The 27,103-nt window shown below is 37.3% G+C and overlaps 1 protein-coding gene across 5 annotated transcripts in view; it reads left to right on the forward strand.

The window, feature by feature from the left end:
• Nucleotides 1–27,103, forward strand: part of LOC106871706 (uncharacterized) — a 436,102-nt gene that overhangs the window by 202,997 nt on the left and 206,002 nt on the right. For all 5 annotated transcript variants that reach the window (XM_089349376.1, XM_089349372.1, XM_089349374.1 and 2 more), the window contains one exon: nt 5,685–5,846. In XM_089349376.1, coding sequence (XP_089205502.1) covers nt 5,685–5,846 — 162 coding nt within the window. The remainder of the gene's footprint in view (nt 1–5,684; nt 5,847–27,103) is intronic.

Here is a 27,103-nt window from a genome sequence, read left to right on the forward strand (position 1 = left end):
TTGACTGAGGGCTGGCGAACCAGAAGGCTGCACCAGGCTCCAATCTGATCTGGCAAAGTTTCTACAGCTGGATGCCCTTTCCTAATGCCAACCACTCCGAGAGTGTAGCGGGTGCTTTTACATGCCACAAGCACGAGGGCCAGTCGATTTTACTTGCCTCAACAGGTCTTCGCAAGCGTAGTTTATTGTCCAATGATTGAAGGGTACTCTTAAATGGGCTAGTTATACAGCACTGGCATAGGCCACGGGTTATGGTCTCACTTGGCTTCCAAGGTCTTCTCAAGTACAACATATCTTTAAAGGTCTCAGTCACTAGTCATTGCCTCGGTGAGGCCCAATGTTCGAAGGTCGTGCTTCACCACCTCAACCCAGGTCTTCCTGGGTCTACCTCTGCCACAGGTTCCCTCAACCGCTAGGCCATGGCACTTTTTCACACAGCTATCCTCATCCATTCTTGCCACATGACCATACCAGCGCAATCGTCTCTCTTGCACACCACAATTGATGCTTCTTAGGTCCAACTTGTCTCTCAAGGTACTTACACTCTGTTGAATATACACACTGACATTACACATCCATCAGAGCATACTGGCTTCATTCCTTGCAAGCTTACGCATGTCCTCAGCAGTCAAGGTCCATGTTTCACTGCCATGTAGCATGGCTGTTCGCACACATGCGTCAAACAATCTACCTTTTACTCTGAGCGAGAGACCCTTTGTCACCAGCAGAGGTAGGAGCTCTCTGAACTTTGCCCAGGTACTCTTATTCTAGCAGCTACACTTTCAGAGCATCCACCCCTGCTACTGACTTGGTCACCTAGGTAATGGAAGTTATCAACTATTTGATTTTCCCCCGCACATTTTCAGTGTTTATTGCTCCTGAGCATTTGCCACACACAAAAACTATCTTCCCAGTTAGCCTTCCTTTGATGTTGCTGCACCTCTTATGTGTCCATAGCTTATACTGGATACATCTTATGGAGTTTCTACCTACGCTTTTTCTACAGATCGAGCAGGGCCATCTACCTGAAGGGATTTGTGGTTTGTCTGCCTTCCTACTTATTAAGACTTTGGCTTTTGCTAGGTTGACTCTAAGGCTCTTCGATTCTAGTCCTTGCTTCCACACCTGAAACTTCTCCTCTAGATCTGATAGTGACTCAGCAATTAGTGCAATGTCATCCTGTCTTGAATTCCTCTGTTATTGCCTGGAGGACTATGATGAATAAGATGGGGCTGAGGACTGATCCTTGGTGAACCCCTACTCCTACCTGGAATTCTTCACTGTACTCATTGCCAACTCTCACCTTATTGACAGCATCCCTGTACATGGCTTGTACAGCTCTCACTAACCATTCATCTATCCCTAGTTTCCTCATTGACCACCAGATAAGGGATCGGGGGACCTGTCAAAGGCTTTCTCCATGTCAACAAAAGCCAGGTAGAGAGGTTTGTCTTTGACTAGGTATTTCTCCTGCAGCTGTCTTACCAGAAATATAACATCAGTGGTGTTTTTCCCTGGCACAAACCCAAACTGCATCTCATCTAGACTGACTCTCTCCCTAATTATTTGGGCTATGACCCTCTCTGTCACTTTCATTACCTGATCTAACAACTTGATACCTCTGTAATTATTTTATCTAATGCATCACCTTTACCTTTGTAACAGTTGACTATGGTGCTGCTACACCAGTCATTGGGTATGACTCCTTTGTGTATCACCTGGTTGACTATACGAGTGACTAGACTATAGCCAACACCACCAGATATTTTGAGCATCTCTGCGGTGATTCCTGATGGGCCAGGGGCTTTCCCTGTCTTCATACTCTTGATCGCTTTATCTACCAAGGTACTGTCAATTCAGATAGCTGGTCCCTCTGTTGGGTCAACATTCAGCATACTCTCTTTCTCCCATTCATTTTCTTCGTTTAGCAACCTTTCATAGTGGTGTCTCCAAGCCTCTCTCTTTGCAGCCTCATTAAATGCAAGTGAACCATCATCCCTTCAGAAGACTACATTATTATAGCCGATTTTCAGATTTTTTACTTCCTTTTAAAAAATGCATATTTTGCGAATGAAAAAAAAACTAGATCTAAAAACAATGCTCATGGGTAACCCACATGGTAGAACTGACTAACCGGGAGTGTGAGAGGTAACTGTGGTTTTTCATGACAGGAACATGGTATGTGTGTGTGTGTGAGTAAATGTGTGGGTGAGCATGTCTATATGAGGGCATGTGTGTGTATATAATGTGTATGTGTATATATATATATATATATATATATATATATATATATATAAAGTAAATGTTAGAGGTAATACTTGATAATTGTAAGCACCTGTGTATGCCAGATCGTGGCCGGGGTGAAGGAATAAATTGGAAATGTAAAAATAAAAACAAAACACAAAGGATTCTGCGGTACACGTGTTTCAAGCTTTATAGTTGTTGCATCATTATTGGTATATAATTGATAGTATAAAGCTATCTTCAGCCGCAAATGTATTCTTTCTTAAGAATTATATCACAAAAAAGAAGTTAAAGGAGGGAGAAACATGAGAGATAAAAGGTGAGAGTCCACTTGGTATTGTCCATTGTAATATAACTCGTAGAATTTTTAATTTAATATATTTACATATATATATATATATTTGTTCAAGTTTGTGTGCATCTGTCTTTGTACATGAATGTGCATGTGTATAAGGGTAACAGTTAGTGTGAAAGAGAGTGCTAGATTGGTGAGATTAATAACATACATATATGTAAGTGTGTGTGTGTGTGTGTGTGTGTGTGTGTGTGTGTGCATATCTTTACGTTCTTGTTTCTCCCTCACCACTTGATAGTTGGTACTGGTTTGTTTATGTTCCTCATAAGTTAGCAGCTCAGTAAAAACATACCACTAGATTAAGTACCAGACATAAATAAGAACACAGATTTAGTATTTAATCAACTAAACCCTTCAAGATAGCTGTCAGTATCTTTTTGTCTACAACAGCATTGATACTATAGGTTTCTTTGTTATCTTCTTGTATCTTGGAGATCTCATTTTGTTTCATATGATATTTCATGGAAGATTGGACTTATTCTCTAAATCTCTTTCAGAATCAGAGCATCACCACTAACACAACCACCACCACCAACACAACCAACACCAACAACACAACCACCACCACCACCAACACCATCACTAGTTCTCCAACTACCACCATCACCTTTACCTGGGCCATTATAAACTCAGTTTCTGAAATATAGAAACAGATCGCAGATGTTTTTGTCTGTCATATATTTCAAAATAATGAAGAAATATTTAGCCTTCTGTTTTAATTGACCATTTATCATTGCTTAAATCCAATATGAAATAAGAATAAACAACATGACATTTGAAAAAATTGTGTATAAATGTTTGATTCTTTTCTTTACTTTATTTATGCTTTTAGTAAGAGATTGTGTTCAATTTGTGTGTGTGTGTGTGTGTGTGTGTGTGTGTGTGTGTTTCTGTGTGTGTGTCTGTTTGCGTGTGTGCATGCATGTATGTGTGTGCTTGTGTGTGTACATATTGTAAATTCCAGGAAAGTTTAAAGTTTAGTAATATTCAATTACCTCATTGAAAATTAGTAAAAGACTTTAGAAAATATGATTTAATAATAATAATAATAATCAGCAACAACCAAATATATAAATAAACAATGAAAGAACAGGAAGTATATTCTTAGTTTATGTCATGCTTTGCCTTTTTGGGGTGAAAAAGTGTGTTAGTGGAATAGAAAGAGCTGACTTTGTTCAAGCAAGATGAAATAAAAACACAAACAGATTAGGTGGTAAAAATGCTGAACTGTTTTGCTGAATGCTCACCAATTCAAATATCTACCTTAAGTATAGAATTGCAGGTTTTATAGAAAGGGGACTCTTTTCCCTATTTTTTGGCATATCATTTTATACCAGTGTTTTGTAAATTTATTTTGTATTTTGTCGTCTTTTAACCATCAATTCACCATCAGGATTTCACCCCATCATATAAGAGAAGTAATCTTCTACACAGCACAATTTATTGTTTGATATTGATAGGACTTATAGGCAGCATACTGGCAGAATCATTAGCATGCAAATAACTTAGCATCATTTCATCCATCCTTACATTTTTGAGTTCAAATTCTGCTGAGGCTGACTTTGCCCTTCGTCCTTTCAGAGTCAATGAAAAAAGCACCAGTTGAGCACTGGAATTGATTTAATCAACTTAACTCTTCCCACGAAATTGCTGGCCTTGTACCAATATTAATAGGATTTAATAGTAGTTTAACATTTATCTCCAAGTATCATCTGTTCTCTGTAAGATGAATACCTTGAATCAACATTTTGGTCTTTATTGTGCTGTCCTTATACATTGATTGTATCTTAAGACAGTTTAATTCTCAGGGTTGCATAACCTAGTTATTGTGTGTTGCACTCATAATTGTAAGATTACGGCTTTAATTCTCAGATTGAGTAGTGTGCTCTGTTCTTCAGCAAAAACCCTTCATTGCTCTGCAATCGCTTTGACATCTGATGTATGCATACTGAGTACCTGACCAGGAAATGTCGATTTAATGGAGGCAGTGATTCATCATCATCATCCTCGTCGTTTAACGTCCGCTTTCCATGCTAGCATGGGTTGGACGATTTGACTGAGGACTGGTGAAACCAGATGGCTACACCAGGCTCCAATCTGATTTGGCAGAGTTTCTACAGCTGGATGCCCTTCCTAACGCCAACCACTCAGAGAGTGTAGTGGGTGCTTCTGTACAGGTTGTTCAGCAAGGAATTGCAGAATCCTCAACTGTCATCTGTGACAGGAGAGGTTGTGAGTATCCATCTACAAAATTCTTGGAGATTTTTCCTTATCCCATTTGTGTAGCTTTTGATGCACCAACATTCCAAGTTTCACAGACTGGCTGTATCTTAACCCTTTTACTACAAAAATCAGATATATCCACACAAAATTTCATTAACCAAAACTATAGAAAGCAGTTTTATAAACTAATCTATCTTTTGTTGAGGAATGTCACGTTTGAAACATTATTTTGTTGAGATATTTCAAGTTTACTGAGGTAATGTGACTTTCAAAAAATAACAATTCTATTTTTTTGGCAGGTATTTAACATCATTACTGATGTATCTGCAGAGAATGATAACATATAGGCCTGGGAGTGGCTGTGTGGTAAGTAGCTTGCTTACGAACCACATGGTTCCAGGGTCAGTCCCACTGTGTGGCACCTTGGGCAAGTGTCTTCTACTATAGCCTTGGGCTGACCAAAGCCTTGTGAGTGGATTTGGTAGACGGAAACTGAAAGAAGCCCATCATATATATATCTATATATATATATATATATATATATATATATATATATATATATATATATATATATATATATATGTACGTATGTGTGTATATGTTTGTGTGTCTGTGTTTGTCCCCCCAACATCGCTTGACAACCGATGCCGGTGTGTTTATGTCCCCATAACTTAGCGGTTCAGCAAAAGAGACTGATAGAATAAGTACTAGGCTTACAAACAATAAGTCCTAGGGTCAATTTGCTCGACTAAAGATGGTGCTCCAGCATGGCCACAGTCAATTGACTAAAACAAGTAAAAGAGTAAAGAGTATATATTTGACATACATTTGAAGCTTACATTATCTTATTTCTTTATTTCAGGAGTTGATGAAAACCAAAGAGAAACTGTCCCATTCAGTAAGCAACCAGAAAGAAGAACTCTTTGGCTGGAAGAATACTTGTGAACGACTTACAGAAGCCTTGAATCGAAAAGAAAATGAAATTCAAACTTTGACAGACAGATGCAGGGATCTGGATGAAACGGTAAGCTCATATAATTATTTTTCTACATTGCAAATAAGAGTTGAGTGCTATCATTAAGTTTATATTGGTTTTACTCTAATATATATATATATGAATATCTACCTAACTATTCATCTGTCTATCTATCTATCAATCTATTTGTCTGTCTGCATGCGTGTGTGTGTATACAGTAATACCTCACAGTACGAGTTTAATTCATTCCATGACCGAGTTCATTTTACAATTTACTTGTTTTACAAATCAATTTTCCCCATTGAAATTAATTAGAATATAATTAATCCATTCCATCCCTCCAAAAAAAAAAAAACAACCAAAAGTCATTTTTTATGGGTTTTAAAACAGAAAAGGTGCAGTTAGAAGGAAAATGACAATTATAAAAACATAATAAAAGAGAATGCAAAAGAAATATGTAAACTGGTTTTATTAGTTTAATTACCTTAAAGATCGGATGATTTGTGCATGAGGAGGACGATGCAGCGAGGAAGAGGAAGATTATTGTTTGGAAGGAAAATATTCTTCCATTGAAACTTCAGGAAGAACAATTTCTGGCATTTTCTCTCTCACTTTGCTTAATTTAGGCTTTTTGGAGACACTTTCTTCACTCTTCTCACTTGCAGATCATTTCATTAGAAACATATCAAGAGAAGTCTGCTTTTTTCTGCCTTTGAAAATGTTACAAAAATGTGTCAAAGCAATGTCATTAAATAAAGCAGCTGCATGACCTGTAGATACTTTTTCAGGATGATATTTTTTTACAAATTCAGAAACATACTGCCACTTTGCCAACACTGCCTTCATGTCACTCATGGAAATAGCTTTCTTTGATACTATGAACACCAGTCCTCTTCTTGAAATTATCGAACCAGCCACGACTGGCCGTAAATGCGTCTGCTGATGTCTCCTTTGTCAATGTTCCAGGGTTCTGCTTCAGGAGATCCCCATACAGCACTTGTGCTTTCTTGCAGATGATGGTCTCCGTAATCATATCCCCTGTGAGTAACTTCTCGTTAATCCACAGAAGAAGCAATTTTTCTGTCTCTTCATGGACAGTTGTTCATTGCTTGGAGAGCCTGGAGACACCCTTTGCTCTTGTAATGGCCTTCATCTCATCCTTTTTCTACAGGGTGGTGCAGATTGTCGACATGCTTGGTTTGCATTGATGTACTATGTCCACTACACACACTCCTCTCTCATGTTTATCAATGATTTCCTTCTTGAATATTATCATGATCAACTTTTTGTTCTTCTCATCATTCTCTTTTGCACTAACCTTCTTAAGACCCATGGCTAACACAAATAATAATTATAAAAAAATAGCAAAAGAATGCAGAAAACTAAAAAAGAACCAGAAATTTTCAACAAATGCAAACATATAGACAAGTTTGTCTTTGCAAATTGAAGAACACCATCCTCTCCAGATTGAGCAGCTGTATCACAGACTTTAGACCCCTTTCATTGATTCTACACTAAGGGACATAAATCTAATTCTTTTCTTTTTTTCCCCCTTTTTCCATTTTTTTTTTCACCCTTCCATTATTTACATCCACCTTCCTCTCGTTTTTTCTTGTGATTTTTCTGGTTCTGTTGTTTGATTTGTAACTTGTGTAGGCCATGTGCTCAGAGTCCAAAGATTGCTTGAAGATTACACTAGGCATGTTATTAAAACCTGCATAGACAATATTTCCAATGTAGGAAACTATTATTAGCTCATAATTACATACTGTGTACATTAAAAAAAGAAATCAGTGCAGGACCTGGGTATCAACATGAGTGACGATACCTCTTTCCAAGTACACATTACCAAGATGGTGAGAAAATGCAGACTGCTGGCTGTCTGGATCCTGAGAACTTTCAGAACCAGAGAGAAGGAAACCATGATGGTCCTGTGGGGGACATTTGTTTTCAGCCACTTTGACTACTGCTCCCAACTATGGTCACCCCAAGGTGTAAAATTAACAGCATACCTTGAAGCAATCAAACAAAGCTTCACAAAGAAAACCGCCTCATTGCAACAGCTCAGCTACTGGGAAAGGCTGAAACAGCTAAAACTCTACTCCCTGGAGTAAAGGCGGGAGAGATATGCAGTAATATACATTTGGAAGATCCTGGAAGGAATTTTGCCAAATTTTGGCATTGAAAGCTACACAAATGCCAGAACGGGTTGCCACTGTACAGTGCTAAAGACCCCAACAAGGCCATCACACTTCAGGACCAGTTACTGCAACAGCCTGGGTTTCAAGGGCCCATAGCTTTTTAATATTCTCCCAAAGAGCCTGAGGGACCTACAGAGTGGATGTAGATGTTTTCAAAACAAAACTGGGTCTCTTCCTGTCAAGAGTCTCAGATGAACCCACCTCACGACAGGAAGTGCAAACGAGGCCAGCGACATGAAACTCCCTTATTCACATATCAGAAGAGGCTCACAAATAATAACAGTGTAGCAAAATGGTGGTGTCCCAACACAGCTACAGCTTTGAACTGAAGATGATGAAAAATAAATAAATAAACAAACAATATTTATCTCTCCCTGGATGGAGTATTTTTTTCTCTTGATATTACCATATGTATGTAAGACGGGCTTCTTTCAGTTTCCCCTCTATCAAATCTAGTCCCTAGACAGTGATCAGCCTGAGGCTATAGTAGAAGACATTTGCTGAACGTGCCACACGATAAGTTTGAACCTGGAACTACACTACCTCGACTTACGACCAAGTCCTGTTCCAACTGACAGGTCATAAGTCGATTTGGTCGTATGTCAGATTTATATTTTTCAACACTATTTTCATTCAAATGCAACTGATGCTTGAAGTGACTGAGTGACAGACAGTGGCAGGCAGTGGATGCCTGGGTCTGAGGGAGACCTACTTTGCCAGATGCTGCCATCGCTACCGTACGTGCAGCTGACCAACATCAGAAAATCGATTTTTAAAATTTATTTATTGTTTTTTTATCATTTATTTATTTTTGTGGTCGTAAGTGCGGATGGTTGTATGTCGATAAGAAGGTGTGTATGGTTGGGAAGCAAGCTTCTTCCACACAGCCACTCCTGCACATAAAACTTTTATTCAATTACTTAAGCAAAAGAAAATGAAAAAAAAAATCAGCCATTTATTCGTTTCTACTCTAGGCACAAAACCCGAAATTTTGGGGGAGGGGGCCAGTCGATTAGATCGACTCCAGTACACAACTGGTACTTAATTTATCGACCCCGAAAGGATGAAAGACAAAGTCGACCTCGGCGGAATTCAGCCATTTATTGACGATACTATGAAAGGTGGTTTCAATCTGTAAGTTTTATACTATCAGTAAATGACTGACTTAAAATTTTCTTTCATTGTCTTACTTTGAATAAGAAATCGAATAAAAGACTTCTTTTTTTTTTACATCCTGTAACGGTTCAGCATAGATACAATAAAACACACGCACACAGTTTCTGTCTCCCAAATCCACTCACAAGACTTCGGTCAGCCCGAAGCTTTAGAAGACACTTGCCAAAGGTACCACACAGTAGCAACTTGGACATAAATTCATTACTCTTTTACTTGTTTCAGTCATTTGACTGCAGCCATACTGGAGCACCGCATTTAGTCGAGCAAATCGACCCCAAGACTTATTCTTTGTAAGCCTAGTACTTATTCTATCGGTCTCTTTTTGCCAAACCGCTAAGTTACAGGGACGTAAACACACCAGCATCGGTTGTCAAGCGATGTTGGGGGGGGGGGGACAAACAGACACACAAACACACATATATATATACATATACACGACGGGCTTCTTTCAGTTTCCGTCTACCCACTCACAAGGTTTTGGTCGGCCTGAGGCTATAGTAGAAGACATTTGGGATCTAGTTCAAAACGGGGGCACCAGTTTTCATTTATGTTTTATGTAGGGTTTTTGGTACTGAAAGACTTTCAAACTTCGTATACTTATCTATTTTGTGTTATAGAACAGAAAAAAATTTTTGTATTCGAAGTTATTTCATGTAAAAAATTCTCTTATTTCGATAATTTCAACCAATCACTGACAAGTATTCAGCTGTTTACAGTTACTCCTTTGGCAGTTTAAGCGGTTCTTTTGGCAGTTTAAGCGGTGTAAAGCGTATTTAATCTCCATTACTTCTGACATTTTGCAGAGAGGCAACACACGTGTGTTCGTTTTCCTTCGTTTTATTTTTAATATAATTTCGTTAACATCTGCCTGAACTGTATGTGTACAACATTTGCCCTAACCCTTCCCTCAAAAACCAGGCCTTGTGCCTATAATAGAAAGGTTTATTAGCTACTGCCAATATGCTTCAGCCATTTTTTGACAAGGAAATAATAATTTTATCACCGCCAGAATCGTTTGAGAATCGTTTGTTTACGTAGTCAGCACTTACTGTATTCGGCTGAATGGACGTCAGTCATTGGTTGAAATTACAGAAATACGACAACTTTAACATGAAATAAGTTGCAATATAATAATTTTTCTTAAGAAGACTAAGAGAAAAAGATGTTTTATATGACACATTCTACCAGTGTCCCAAGTTTCAAAGTGTTTCGTTAAGAAAATACTGGCGCCCCCGTTTTGAACTAGATCCGACATTTGCCCAAGGTGCCACGCAGTGGGACTGAACCCGATATATTTTTTTCTGTGACTTCTTTTTTTCCAGATTCTGATTTTGAAGTCGTGACTCCTAACTAGTTCAATAACTTTAGCCTCTCAACAATTTCGACTGATATTTTTAAATAGTATGAGTGGGTATTAAAGACCAGAACAAACGAAAAAGTTTACCAAAAAAAAAGAAAAAGCAAGAAACGATAGTAGATCATCTGAAAGGAATAAATGAGTTCATGCGTCCGTCACTTATTCAGCCATCCATTCATTAACTGTTCAATAGCTTCTATTTCCCGTTTGGTCGTTATCTCTGTTTGCTCCGTATAGCACGGCGCTGACTGGCGGGTGGAGCGGGATGATTACTCTCCTACAACAATAACAACGATAACCTCAGGAACAACAAATACAACAGCGAGTCAATGAAGGAAGAATCTATGTAACCATTCGATTTGTTAGAAATAGCAACCAAATCTCCTATAAATCATGCCCTTTCATTGAACAATGGAATCTCTGATGAATACATAAAAAGAAAAGGAAAGGAAGAAGAAGAAGAAGACGGGATGGTCACAACAGTAGCAACAAACTTCCTTTGTTTTTGTCTATTGTCTGCTCTGTACCGACGTGACAAAGGAAGGGGCAAGTCTGATAGGTAGTGGGAATGACCATCGTAAAGCATCAGCAACAACAACAACAATAACAACAACCATCAAATATAAACCCTCGAGACACTTAAGACGATGTGTCCCATTGACCTTTCAGCAATGCTGTCACGGGGACAAATCTGAACCGCAAGTTGCCATGTTTCTTTTAAAGAAAAAACATTTTATTTTTATCGGTCACAACCTGACGACTGAAGCAAATTAAGAGATGATGTACTATACGCTGTATGCAGAACAGTCTTAATCGAAATTGTTAATTTCAGTTAAGGATTTTGGGGGTGATTCTTGAGTCAATGTCTTGGCTTTCATTTTGTCAGCAAGCTGCTAATCTCATTGTGTTTGAAAAGACCGGGAAAGAATTTATAGGGAAAACGGTTTTCATTTTTCATAATTATTATGCAAAACTTAATCATTATACCAAATTTGAAAACAATTGGAACAAAATTGAAGACAGTGACTCAAACCACAAAGATCCAAGCAAAAAAATTCGTTTTTATCGTGAAATGTTTGATGAAGGGGAGGGGATAAGAAGTTGTTTTTTTTTTTTTAAATATGAATTACAAATCTGTTATTAGCGACGAGCATTCTGTATATCTTATATGTAGGCGCGGACATGACTGTATAGTTCAGAAGTTCGTTGTAAGGCGGCATCTTGAGCAAGTGTTTTCTACTATAGCCCTGGTCAGATCAAAGAGTTACGAGTGAATTGGGTAGACTGTGTGAAAACCCATCAAGTGTGCATGAGAGTGTGTGTTGGGGAGGGGGGGACTTATGGAACAATTGTCCCACATAGGTTGGAATTTCTCCGTTTTGGCCGGGATTTTTCAAATTTGTCCTTTTTTTGCATCATGCATTTCAGAATAAATTTGGAGGAAAACAAAAACCCACTTAATCCATAAATGTCATCCCCCATCACTCCCCCTCTTCGTACCTTCACAAGACGTCGCAAAAACAATAAATGAAATTTTAAAAAAGTTTTTGTATTTTAAATGTCTGTGTTTTCTTCCCATCCCATCCCATCATGCCTTTGGAACAGCAACCACCACTACAATGATATTTTATTTATTGTCTTGTTTCGTTTTTATTTTTAATCATTTTATTGCATTTCACATTTTGAAACATTTGTAATTCCTAATAGCATTCTATATATCTTACTTGAGGTTGATATTACATATAGAAAGCCACAAAATTGCAGTATTCGTCATAAGAAAACTTTTCCTAAAGACGTATAATGTTGAAAAGTGCCGAAGTGTATCAATCGCAGATGAAAAGTGTCCAACAGCGGCGGTGGAATTGCTCGATCCTTCTTCTAAGACATGCTAAGACAAATTACATTTCAGTTGGTATAGAAAAACTGTGATTAACAAATCACTGGTGTCGCAAATAGCTGGTGAGAAATCAGGATTTAGCAATTCCATTATCACTGCTGGACACTTTTTGACTACACTTCTATGTTTTTTAGCACTATACATTTCTACGAGAAACTTTCTCAAGACCAGTACTGCAGTTTTGTGTCTTTCTACAGTTTATCCATGTTAAGATAAACAGAATGCTCGTCGCTTATAACAGATTTGTAATTCATATTTAAAAAAAAAAAACTTCTTACCCCCTCCCCTTCATCAAACATTTCACGATGAAAACGAATTTTTTTTGCTTGGATCTTTGTGGTTTGAGTCACCGTCTTCAATTTTGTTCCAATTGTTTTCAAATTTGGTATAATGATTAAGTTTTGTATAATAATTATGAAAAATGAAAACCATTTTCCCTATAAATTTATAATTAGTAATATATTAGCCTTTAAAGTTTGCAAAATCTGGGTATTTTAACCAATCAGAAGCGAGTATTTTACACATTTCCGTGAAGTTCTGTTAGCATAGTAAGCAAAAAAAAACAAAAAAAACTGTTTCCATAACAGTAGGAATTCGATTTTGACATGATGGCCTCCCACCCCAATCACTCCTCGCCACTGTGATAGACGATGGCACAGGAAGTGAACGCGCTGTTTTCTGATTGGCTGAAAATTCTGAAAATGATCAAACTTTGAACACCTGTAAGATTTTCTCAAAATTTTTCTGGAATAAATGAATAGCAAATTCGGATTCAGCGTCACAAATTACATCTCTATGCTACAAGATTTCGACATGCAGTGATTCAAACCACAAAGATCCGTTTTATTTTCATTATTTTTTGTGTTGGATCTTTTCTATTTGGCTGCACCTATGGAAATTTTAAATTTTATTTAAAATTTGGTGTATTGATGTAATTTTCCACGCTGAATCTGGGGTGCTAATTCACTCTTTCCAGAATTTTTTTTTTAACTATCAAAGAGGTTTAAAGTTTGATCATTTTTACCCAGCCAGAAAATAGTATTTGGAAGTTGTCGTTTTGTGCGTCACTACACGTGTTGTCAACTGTAAACAAATTAAATATTGGCGGAATTCTGCTTTACGCAGGCCATATAACCCCTCATATATTTTGGAAAATTCAGAAAATTTTTGCGAAGTTGTATTTTACACCAGGGAATTCATGCGAATAGCATCCAGAGCGAATAGCAGAAGGTTCTCGACTCGCTTACGGAAGACGACTTCCAGGCCGGATTCCAAAAGTGACAGGAACGCTGGGACCAGTGTATTACTGCGCAAGGTGACGATTTCGAAGGAGATGATGTTAAAACTTAGGTAAATATAGGCGCAGGAGTGGCTGTGTGGTAAGTAGCTTGCTTACCAACCACATGGTTCCGGATTCAGTCCTGCGTGGCACTTTGGGTAAGTGTCTTCTACTATAGCCTCGGGCCGACCAAAGCCTTGTGAGTGGATTTGGTAGACGGAAACTAAAAGAAACCCGTCGTATGTATATATATATATATATATATATATATATATATATATATATATATATATATATATATATGTGTGTGTGTTTGTGCGTCTGTGCCCCCCCCCCCAACATCGCTTGACAAACGATGCTGGTGTGTTTACATCCCCGTAACTTAGCGGTTCGGCAAAAGTGACGATAGAATAAGTACTAGGCATCCAAAGAATAACTCCTAGGGTCGATTTGATCGACTAAAGGCGGTGCTCCAGCATGGCCGCAGTCAAATAACTGAAACAAAAGAGTAAATAAGTTTTTTTTTTATTAAACAAGACTAGTCCAGGAACCTTTTGATATCACTTCGTATACATAAAGAGAGAGAGAGAGAGAGAGAGATATGCTACATACTTTAAAAGAATATATCTGTTTTGACTTTCTTTAGCACATGAGTACTAATGTTTAAAATTATCTGAAACCGGATGCAATCCCGCAGAATAGTTTATGCACAGACACAAATATACTTTACCTGAAATTATTTCTCATTTCATACACTTTCTTATGATATATTTTCCGACTTCAATTGCATTACTTTTACGTTTTCAGCTTTTGCTGTCACGTTTCGTGTGTTTTTTTTTAAAGAGTATTTCGTTTCACTTAGAAACAACAGAAAACGAAAAAAGATTTCTCCAAACCTGACGTGCCATTAAGGGAAAGAAAATACCTATTATCTGGAGATAAGAGAACAGTCGCGAACATGTATTTCTGCCTCTTTAGGCATCGTCAGCAGGACAACTGTCCAAATATATATCCAGCAACTAAGGCATACAAAAAAAATGTGGAACCCATTTTATGATATATACGCACACATACGCGTATAAATACACATACACAAAAATACGCACATGTATACATTTGTAGTATTCTACGTAAATGCCGGCAGCATTGTAACGGCGTAAAGTGACAATTCTAAGCCTATTCATTAAAGAACAATGATACATGAAAGGCGTATTGTAGTAGCATTTGAATGCGTCCGCAGCCATTTGTATAAATGAGTGTGTAGTGTGTGTGTGTTTGTGAGTGAGTGTGTGCGCGTGTTTCGAGAGAAAAAAGAAGAGGAGAGCTAATAATACTCCATTTCTTCATTCATATAACATCCCATTCAAAGTAATTTTCTTTGTTAAAAAGATTTGTACACACACACAGTCACGCACACTGAAAACCAAAAACTTGTAACACTGCTATACACTTACACACAAATACATACCATATATATATATATATATATATATATATATATATATATATATATATATATATACTCACACACAGACGAAGGGGTGCTGAAAAGGTCCTGGTTATGGGTAAAAGAAAATACAGGAGGATCAGTTAATTATGATTTTATTGAACATATTCTCCTCTCAGATTCACAGACTTATTGCAGTGGTCCTTTAGTTTTCTAAGCCCAGTAAAAGAACTCGGAAGTTTGGGCCCCCAAACACTCTTTTTTGCGATACTCTTAAAGTCAGGAACTTTTCAGCACCCTTCGTGTGTGTGTGTGTGTGTGTGTGCGTGCGTGCGTGCGTGCATGTGTGTTTCCCCCCTTCCGCAAGTCCTGGGACGATTCATTCGACTAAAAATATTGTTCAAGGCGGTGCCTTGAACTGACTTAAAACAAGTAAAAGATAATATATATATATATATATATATATATATCTCCACCTTCCCCTTCCCCCTTCATCGTCAACCCCCCCCCCCCTCATAAGCTCATCCCACCCCACCCCAACACACTCCTACTCTACCTTCCCACTCCACCCCATCCAATTCCTTACACCCCCTACCCCCATACCCCTACCTCTACCCCCACCCTCAGCCTAACCCACACTCCACCCATGCCTTCACCACCTCCCAACACCCTCACATCACACCACGCACACACTACAACTGACCAACTCCTTTCTCCCCTCCCCATTTTCACACATGCATACGTCAAGAACACCAGCATTCTATCTCTCATACACACAGCCCTCGTTCTTCGATCACCGTTCTTGCTCCCCCTTTTGTTATCTCCCCCTTTTCTTAGCTCTCCTGTGTAAAATTTCTAACTTCCGGTCAGACATAGCTATGATTGACCGTTGACCGAACACTATTCAATTTTTTTTCTCCGTGTTTTTCTCCTTGTCTCCGTATTCTTTCTGTTGAAGAGCATAGCTCGAAACGTTAAAGACTTTCCGTATTCCCGAGCGTCATACTAATACATCCTTTTGTTGTTTACACCACCTGTCCTCGTCTGTTGTTGTTTTTTCGTACATTCTCCCATATATATATATATATATATATATATATATATATATATATGAAAAATGCATTAAATACTATAAAACGTACACGAAGGACAGACACTAACTAGAACCCTAATACTTCATCAGTTAGCGAAAACTCGAGAAGCAGAGCAGTTATTTCCCATAGTAGCAATGTTATAAATTGTAATACGTTCCCAGAAAAATATTTTACCGATAAAATTTATATTACTCGTAAATTAATAGCAATAAAACGACAGTAGAATGTAAAGAATATTTTATGCAAAGTAAAAAGAATGTCAAGATAATTAATAATAAAAAAGTATTGTTATAATCATTTCCTGAATCACTTTCACTCGCGTTAGACTCGCATACACCATCACTTGTAGACGCGATCACCGATTCGCAAGCACTCGTAGACGGACTTGTAGATTTATTTTTAAAAAACAAGTCTAGAGTTGTTTGCTTCGAAGAAGCTTTTTTTTTTTCTCTCTATAATTTCATCAGTAACATGCAGAAGCATTTGTTATAGTAGTAGAAATTTTTGCACTTTGCTCAAAATTTGGAAATTGTGCTTGAAAAATAAAACTCGTAAAGCGGGCCCTCGTTAATGGAAGTATTACTGTATATATGTGTTTGATAACGAACTAAACTGAAGTTCAAAACAAAGTCCAAAATTAGAACGTAGAATTTTCAATGCTTAGAAAGATTGATGTTGCAACACTAAAAGAAAAAAATTGTCAACCAGGAATTGGTGCAAGTTATTAGCGAGGAACTAGTGCAAGGTTTTAATTCATTGGAGGATGCTACTACCAAACGGAATTACTTAAAAACAAGGTTTTTATGAATTTCAAGACGTATTGAGGTTTTACAGTGTAAAATCAAGGAGGCATTTGATGATAATAATAAGCATTTACAAAATTTATTATCCGTGCAAAGAGACCACGTAAACTACGCAATCGAAATGAAAAATTTGAACCAGTATAAAACTGTTAAGTCGTCAGCAGTGGTCTTAAAGTCTCTTTTGGTTTTACTACTGAATCCTGAATACCATTATATGACATATGCTGCGTGTTCACTTGCGGAAGTAATACAAGGAACGAACTTTAAAAATAACAGCGAGACTTTATTCCTACGTAAAGTAGTAAGTGGATAAAGAAAGAAATATCTCGAATTCTGGCGGATGTAGTTCATCCATCGTTTGGCTAATTCAGCTTGGGTCGTCGTTAGTTACTCGTACTCCGTTATATTAATTTCGCTCTGGTGAATAATGGCAGAAAATGAACATCACTCACCTCTCTGGTAATTTGTTACACGAATTAATAGGAAAAAAAGGTAGGCTTCAGAGAACATACCAAGATTCGCTCGCCGGCCGTTCAGTTTCTTCCTCGAGAACGTATTACGCGCAACGTGATTGGATCCTCGATCCAACTCCTGCACAATACTCAACCAATCACAGCACAAGACACAACCAATCATTAGAGACTAACGCGCTGAGCCTACAAAAGGCTAATTGTCTTCACTATGCCAAAACAGAAATTGGTCTTGCAATAAGTCAAAGGTTCAGAAAGAAACCAGAAGCACGAAAAATATCGGTGAGTAGTGTTAATATGCTTACAGTCTTCGGAAAGTTTCTTATGAAACGGATATTAAGGAACTTGGCTGTTAATAAATCAAGTTTATGATTTTCAGTTTCCTGTGCTCCTCTTCGGGCCAAGGCCATCTTAGAAGCATTATTCCCTTGCGGGCATATCATATCAATACACCGGGCCTAAATTCTACTTAATTTTTGCCTGCAAGCCACATCATACATAGCTAAGAATTAAGCCCCTAAGCCCGTAAGGCTCCCGGGCAACTGCCTATGTGCCTATGCCTTAAGATGACTGATTGGGGCTAGTGATGACAAGAACACTTATTAAAGATTCAAACAAGATCCTTCAACGATGCTAAATTCTTCATGAGATATCGACTAGTCCGTTTCAGAATTCGCTGACCAAATTCCGATACAAACACTTTCATGATAATCCACGTTCCTCCAAAGAACTAAGAAAGTCGTTAAACAACAATTCTAAGCTCCTCGCCCCCATTAAAGAACGTAAACAAATAAAAATTCATAAATCTTCTTCTTCTTGATGTCAACACAACAGCAAATATTATCATGAATCAACTAAGGATCGTTTGCGAGTCACTCACTTTCAAATTCAGCCCGTTGAAAAATTCCCTTGAAAACTCACCGGAATAAAAGGGAAGTTCAAGCCTTAAAACTTATACAATAATTCTGTATATGATGTGTATTTATGAATTTTTAAAATCAAAGAATTTACATTAAAGATGGATCCTCAAGAAGTTCTTTCATATTTGCAATTTGCATCTAATATTAGTTTCACATTTTTGCACAAGAGCAGCAACTTCAGGAAGAGGGTAAACCAAGTACATTGACCCCAGTGCTCAACTGGTACTTAATTTTTGTCGACCCCGAAAGTATGAAAGGCAAAGTCGACCTCGACAGAATTTGAACTTAGAACGTAAAGACGGACGAAATGCTGTTAAGCACCCGGTATGCTAACGATTCTGCCTGCTGGCTGCCTTAATTCGCATCTAATGTCAAAAGAGTTTTTAAGGCGGAGGGCTGGCAGAACCTTTATTGCGTCGGGAAAAATGCTTAGCGACATTTCGTCCGCCTTTAATTTCTGAGTTCAAGTTCCACCGAGACTGACTTTGCTTCTCATCCTTTCAGGACGATAAAATAGCACCAGTTGAGCATTGGGTTTAATGTAATCGACTTACTCCCTCCGCCGAAATTACTGGCCTTGTGCCAAAATTTGAAACCAACATTAAAAGAGTTTTTCACGTCTACGTATTCGCTCAACTTGCTACAATTAGTTGATAAGTCTTCCTCAACTTACACCATATTGTCTTCAAAAAGAAATAACACATTGTAATCTTAAAACACCCAAACAATATCCAAGAAGAGAACAGGATGATCGTCCTGGACAGTAGATAAAATTAGTGGGGGTGCTGCTTCAGAAAATTTTTAGCCGTTGTTTTAATATTGTGTAAAAGGAAACAAACACAGATAGAAAATTTACACTTAAACTTGATCGGTTCGCGTTTTAGCCACTGCCGTGTAGTGTGTTTGATTTGTTCACTGAACACCGCCGCGAATTCCCACTAGTTTTTCAAAAATCCCCCCCTATATCACAAAATAAGGGGGGGGGGGAAATCTGCCCTATTTTTCAAACCCTGGCAGCAACACTATAGCTGGAAGCAGGATAATAATCTAATTCTACACATTATCACATTCAAGAATATAAACGCATTTTTAAGCACAACCTGACAGAAAAAAAAATAACTGCCAAAATTTCCCTCATTCAACATATTGGTTTCAAATTTTGGCACAAGGCCAGCAAGTTTAGGGGAGAGGTAAGTCGATTACATCGACTCCAGTGCTCAACTGGTGCCTACTTTACCGACCCCGAAAGGATGAAAGTCAAAGTCAGCCACGGCGGAATTTGAACTCAGAACATGAAGACAAACGAAATACTATTAAGCGTGTTGCCCGGTGTGCTAACGGTTTTACCAGCTCGTCATCCTCCCTCATTCTACATATTACCATCTTAAGAAAAACGAAGGATACATTGGCCGACCTAAGTCTCAGGGATACTGAAAATAAGTGACGTTCATGGTAGGCACGCCTTTGATGAAAGGCTTGCTTGATCAAGCTGCCCTTAGACTAAACATTAACATTATGCTCTGAATGTGCCTTTGCCCAGCAGGTCTGCTCTGATTTAGAACTTTGGTCAATGGTGTTCCATCACTGGTGATCCTGTATTTTCTTCGGCCATCGTGTATCGAGGGTCTCATCATCTAATATTCTTTAAGAACGGCAGAGTATGATCATTAAAGGAAGATTTTTTAGTTGCTGTTTTTAGCTCATCAAGTAACCACAATTGTGTCGTGAGACAACAGAGTATTCATACCAGCAACTGATCTGCCGACCGGAGATAAAAGAAATCAGTGAACCGTGGAGTTGAAAGTCATCACCACCACCACCAACATCATCATCATCATCACCACATTATTGGTAACAATAGGGAGCCAAAAAAGAGCCTGTATATACGTGGTTGTTTGTCTATCTCTTACCTTTTGTTTCAGTCATTAGATTGCGACCATGCAGGAGTACCGTCTCGAAGAGTTTTTTGTCGAATGAATCTACCCTAGAGCTTATATTTTTTAAAAGTCTTACTTATATTATTAAACTCTTTTGCCGAACCGCCAAGTTAGGGGGATGTAGACACACTAATAACGGTTGTCAAGCAGTGGTGGGTGATAAACACAGGCACGAACTCCCACTCCCTCTCAAGCACACAGACACACACATTCAACAGGCTTCTTTCAACTTCCGCCAACCAAATCCACTCACATGGTGTTACGCAGTTTGGCTGAGCCCGGAACTATGTTGGAAAGCATGTTTCTTACCACACAGCTATGCCTGCACCTACTCCTTTCTAGAAATATCAACCAAATCCCCCTTAAATAACAACTTACTATTTTAAAAAACTGTTCACTGTTAAATGCAGCATGAGTTTCAACAATATGAGGTAGTTAAGACTGTAGTGGCCGCGAAATTATGGCCACCATTAAAGAAGTGCAATCTACGCATGCGCAAGGGACTTGCCTTCCCGGAAGCCCCTCGAGTGCGCATGTGTAGTAAACCAGTACTTAAAGCGCTTCACGCGTTTTCTAAGCTCTCTTTAGCACGATGCCTTCGATGTGACAACAACTTGCTCCTCTGGTATGCGTCAACGAAACTCTTAATCTTCAGATGCTGATTACAAGTTAACCAGCGGCGACCAGGCTGAATTATACAGGTTTTGTATAATTCATATTCTATTATGTTGTTAATTGTTCACACCTGCCTCTGTTCTACTGTTTCCTAATATATATTTTTGTTGAGAGGTGATAGACAGAGAGAGACTAAAGTCTCAATGTTACTATCAACCTTTTACGAGACCTTTCATCATTAGTGTGCTCGACCAGGGCTGACCTTGGATCGAACGATAAAAAGGCACTTCAGGAGTTTTAGTAATAGACCGATCCACTATAAATAGTGATCAAGTGTTTCTCAATCACGCTCTGATATGAAAAATGGAAAGACAGATTGGATTATGCATTCTTAGGTAGACCATTCTGAAATTGTTATTAATCTATTATTCTAAGGTGGCAAGCTGGCAGAATCGTTAGCATGCTGGACGAAATGCTTAGTGATATTTCGCCTGTCGCAAAGTTATGAGTTCAAATTCCGCCGAGGTCGACATGCCAGTAAAACAGTGGGGTCGATGTAATCGATTATCCCCCTCCTCCAAATTTCAGGCCTTGTACCTATAGTAGAAAGGATTAGTCTATTGTTCTGTGTATTTCCAGTAGATTATTCCACCCAGCTAGTACTCACCATTTCAACTGAGCTATACTTTATTACTACTTTGATTACGCCTTGTTCATATTTTATCCCGCCCGTACCGTATATCCACACTGCATACACTATCTCCCAAATTAGGCATTCACTGGTTTCCCTCACTTTCCACTTTTTCCCTTTTCTCATCTGCAATTTTGTAGTTTAGTGATACAATCTATATTTTTATCTCTTTCCCTTTGTCTCTCCGACGAATGATAAACGTCCGAAGCGTGAACCTTATCCATTTCTTTGTGGCATAAAACATTTTTCACTGTTTCATTTGTTTACATTTGACAACGCGTGCCGTCACGCACAAAATGACAGCTTCCTTATTTGTTTCCTTACTTGTTGAAATTATTAAATTTTAAACCTCTTTAAACTAGAAATTTCTAGAAAAAGTGAAATATCTCTTGAGATTCAGCTTGGAAAATTACATTATTACACTAAATTTTAAAATTTTCAATAAATTTTGAAATTCCCACAGTGCACCCACTGTTTAAATTATTTGTATTTTTACTTTTTTTATTCTCTCTACTAACACAGAACGTTACTAGTTCTGCCGATTCTCCTGTTTTACGAATAAAATGGGATTGCTGCCTTAGAAGCGTCTTTGATCTGTTCTACTGGATTTGACCTAGAGTTAACAACAAAAACTAGTACATACAGCTACTATGACTATAGCCCTACAGCAAAGATTCTGTGTGGTCGCCGAGCTTGCTGGAAAGCGCAACAAAATTTCTCTCAAATCATACAGTAGCATCTTAGTAACAAAATGAAAGAAAGTGGACACGCTGCACGAAGCAATCCAAAATACGCTGTATCTGGAGAATATAAAGAAAGAACAAGATACTCATAGTTATATCATTTTTGACCATAGGTCTGTTCGTTCAGGGTTGGTCGGGGTTTAGAAAACAACAATAATAAAGTATTATCGGTTCTGCTTTGTTCAGGAAGTAGACAAGCTCTGTGTTTGTGTGTGTGTGTGTGTGTGAACTTTTGTAGTATCAATTGTATCAATCTAGGACGCAGAGACTTAGGTATCTAAGCAGGCCGTGATATGGAAGGACATTTAGTAATAATTTTCTAGCAAGCCGAGTGGGACTATGATCAAACTTGTTCCATCCATTCTTTTATATTTCAATTTTTTTTTTTTTACAAATATTATATCTACGTCTATACTCGCTAAAGAAGGTGTTCCTACAGAATAGAGTAGGAAATTATCTAGTGCGCCAAAAGCCGTAATTTCTTCGATGTGTATATCTTAAGGATCGAAAATTACGAATTGTAATGTGCGATTCTTAAAGCATCGTGATCCGGAAAAATGGCGTTGTTTGATGCACTATAATTTTTGGGAACGATCTAAAATTCAGATCTTTTCTGTTTGGCTTCCACTTTTTAATTTCTTCAATTTTCTTCCAATTGATTTCAAATTTGGTGTACTGATGTAATTTTGTATGCTCATTATTGACATGGAATTCATTTTCGCCACAAATAATAAATAAACAGTTAATAGCTTTTAAAGTTTGCAGACGAAAGCCACAGATATATAGGTGCCTGATTCCATTGTAACAAACCAAGCATGGGAACTCTTCTGTATAAAACACGTGTTTACGAAAAACGTGTGTTTGCGAAATATTTAATTTGTTTAGTTTGCTTTTTTTTTTTGCTCTTTTGTTTACTCGTATTTTTTTTTTTTTGTATTTAAATGCGTATCGTATGCTTAAAACTACAAATATGTATTGTGTACTCGTTTTTTTTTTTGGTAATTTTTCACTCATTTAATGCTTAAGGAATATGCTATCGTCGCAATCTAGACATTATTGTTTTGTCGCTCTTACGATTGAAGTCACGCACAAAATGACAGCTTTCAAATTCTGTTTCCTGATTGGGTAAAAAAAATTATCAAACTTTAAACCTCTGTAACTTAAAAAAAAAATAAATTCTGGAACAAGTGAATTAGGGCCCTGAGATTCAGCGTGGAAAATTACATCAGTACACCAAATTTTAAAATATTCACTTAAAATTAAGATTTCAAAAAGTGCAACCAAACAGAAAAATCCAAGTTCTTTTTTTATTTAAGAAATGGTGTGTTTTTTTTAAAACTCGAGCGACTAAAACTCACTGCAGTTTCCTTTACTCGACCGATTCAATAACTGAGTTACGACGCCCACAACAGTACAGACGGAAAGAGAAGAAAAAAAGCACCTCTTTTAGGAAGGACGATCAGCGAAATAGTAACGGAAGTTTCGGTTAAGGGGAGGAGGTGGTGTGTGTATTCATTTGAAGACTTAACTACCATCATCATTTCTATTACCATAATCGTCATCATCAGCGTATTTGTCGTCAACATCTTTGTTGCCGGTTGTCCTAGCACCACTAACAGCGAAGAACAAGTAGGAGGTTACAGCTAAAACCGTTTCTTAGTCATCAAACTATCATCGCAGAAAAATGTAATGGTCGCCTGATTAGAAATATAGAACAGCGTACGACATATTTTTATTATTTTATATTTTTATTATTTTATATAAACAAAATAATATATTCCTCTATACACAATCATACACCCCCCCTTTTTTTGTATTTATTCTTACTCGCATATATATATATATATTATTATTATTATCTTATATATGACACGGTCATATACGCGGTTACTAACACACAAATACATGAATGCATATAAGTATGAGCGTGAGTTTGTAAGACTGCGTTTAGGCTCATCTGTGTTTGTGTGTGTGTGTGAGAGAGGGAGAGAGTGTGTGTATGTGCATATGATTAAATACTTATACATATGTAAATACATAAATGCATATATATACACAAATGTGTGTGTGTATGAAAGAGAGAGAGGGGGAAAGGAGGGAGAGGGACAGTCATTCTTTGTCGTGACAGGTGGCTTGCCGTGGTTCAATGACTCTAAGAGGAATATCGTGGAGGGTATGGTATTCCTATTAGGGCCGTTTATGAATTAAAAAAAAAAAACGACTGAATGTGACTAACCACTCTTCAAGACCCAAACGACTGAGCAACAGGACGTAGACAATAGTTGACTGCATTGGAGGGCAGAAAACGCCGGTCGCGACTACAAGCTGTTCAATGATATCCCGTTGTTCTTTTGTCACCTGATACTTGTTTATTCATTTTACGTGTCGCAGAGGACAATCCTGTGGAGTGTGGATTACTTCTTGGCAAGTTGAGATCCGCCAAAAACAAATCTATGCTATTGGCACTTTTTCCTCTTGATATTTCCTTCAACAAAGGCGGCGAACTGGCAGAAAGGTTAGCAACCCGGGCGAAATGCTTAGCGGTATTTCGTCTGCCGCTACGTTCTGAGTTCAAATTCCGCCGAGGTCGACTTTGCCTTTCATCCTTTCGAGGTCGATTAAATAAGTACCAGTTACGCATTGGGGTCGATATAATCGACTTAATCCCTTTGTCTGTCCTTGTTCGTCCCCTCTATGTTTAGCCCCTTGTGGGCAATAAAGAAATATGAAATGTTAGCACGCCGGGCGAAATACTTAGCGGTATTTCGTCTGTCTTTATGTTCTGAGTTCAAATTCTTCCGAGGACGACTTTGCCTTTCATCCTTTCGGGGTCGATAAATTAAGTACCAGTTGCGTACTGGAGTCGATCTAATCGACTGGAGACCTCCTCCCAAATTTCGGGCCTTGTGCCTATAGTAGAAAAGGATATTTCCTTCAACAGGGAGAAATTTGACTTCTTGGATACGAGAAACAGCCAACTGTTTCTCGTACTAATGTATGCATGTATGTACTTACATATATACTCTTTTACTTGTTTCAGTCATTTGACTGCGGCCATGCTGGAGCACCGCCTTTAGTCGAGCAAATCGACCCCCCAGGACTTATTCTTTGTAAGCTTAGTACTTATTCTATCAGTTACTTTTGCTGAACCGCTAAGTTACAGGGACGTAAACACACCAGCGTCGGTTGTCAAGCGATGGTGGGGGACAAACATATACACACACATACATACATACATATATATATATAAATATATATATATATACATATATATATATAAATATATATATATATATATATATATATATATATATATATATATATATATATATATATATATATATATATATATATATATACGACGGACTTCCTTCAGTTTCCGTCTACCAAATCCACTTACAAGGCATTGGTCGGCCCGAGGCTATAGTAAAAGACACTTGCCTTAGGTGCCACGCAATGGGATGACAAAAATTTCCCTAAGTGTACATTTAACGTAAAGTTAAGCACAGGCCGTGGACTGAAAATAATTTTTAATCAAATGAAATTATAACCACTTTGAGAAAAGAAGTCATTAGCGTTAATGAAAATTTCTCTCACGAAAGGTTTCATTAACACTAATTATTATTGTTCACATTATAATACTAATTTCATTTGATGAAATATTATTTTCAGCACAACACCTTAGATAAAGTAGCTTATATATACTTAGCGGGTTGATTAGCGTGTCTCAGGCTGTGGTATAATTGCAATTTCTTGGTTCCAATGAGTCGTGTATATACAGTGGAAAGAAATACAAGAAAACCAGTTGCAATTAAGTGCTACGTTTTATTCAACCACTAAATGAATTGGTACAGTAACTGTTGGTACATCATGAATGATACTGTCTGAAGAGAATATACATATTTGCTTCTTAAATCAGTCGGAACTTGGTGATGTGTGCTGGGCAGACAGGAACAGAATTACGTGACATCCCTTCTTGCAGTATCTCGTATCCTCTCTGCTTACAGGTGCATGTGAAATCTACCTGTAAATAAATCTCCTAGAAGATTCCCTCATCACTGGTGAAAATAGGAAAGATTCTTCTATTTAAAGATGATTAGGGGCTCCAGAGAGCAAACATAATTTTACTGCGCTTGGTTGGTCTGTCAAGTGATCCGATAGGGCAACTAACGTATCCAATCTCAACAAACGGACTTGGTCAATGTGTTACCTCATTACATGACCAGTACACGTAACCAACTGTAGAAAAACTGCGTACGAGCCATTTTCTGATTATTCAAGCCAAGTCAGCCAATGAATGAAAAACAGCCTAGCTTTATATATATATATATATATATATATATATATATATATATATATATACATATATACATATATATATATATATATATATATATATATATATATATATATATATATATATATATATATATATATATATATATATATATATATATATATATATATATATATATATATATATATATATATATATATATATATATATATATATATATATATACATATATATATATATATATATATATACATATATATATATATATATATATATATATATATATATATATATATATATATATATATATATATATACATATATATATATATATAATATATATATATATATATATATATATATATATATATTATATAT

The sequence above is a fragment of the Octopus bimaculoides genome, chromosome 3, assembly GCF_046866305.1.
Source record: "Octopus bimaculoides isolate indiv1 chromosome 3, ASM4686630v1, whole genome shotgun sequence".
NCBI classification, from domain to species: Eukaryota; Metazoa; Mollusca; class Cephalopoda; order Octopoda; family Octopodidae; genus Octopus; species Octopus bimaculoides.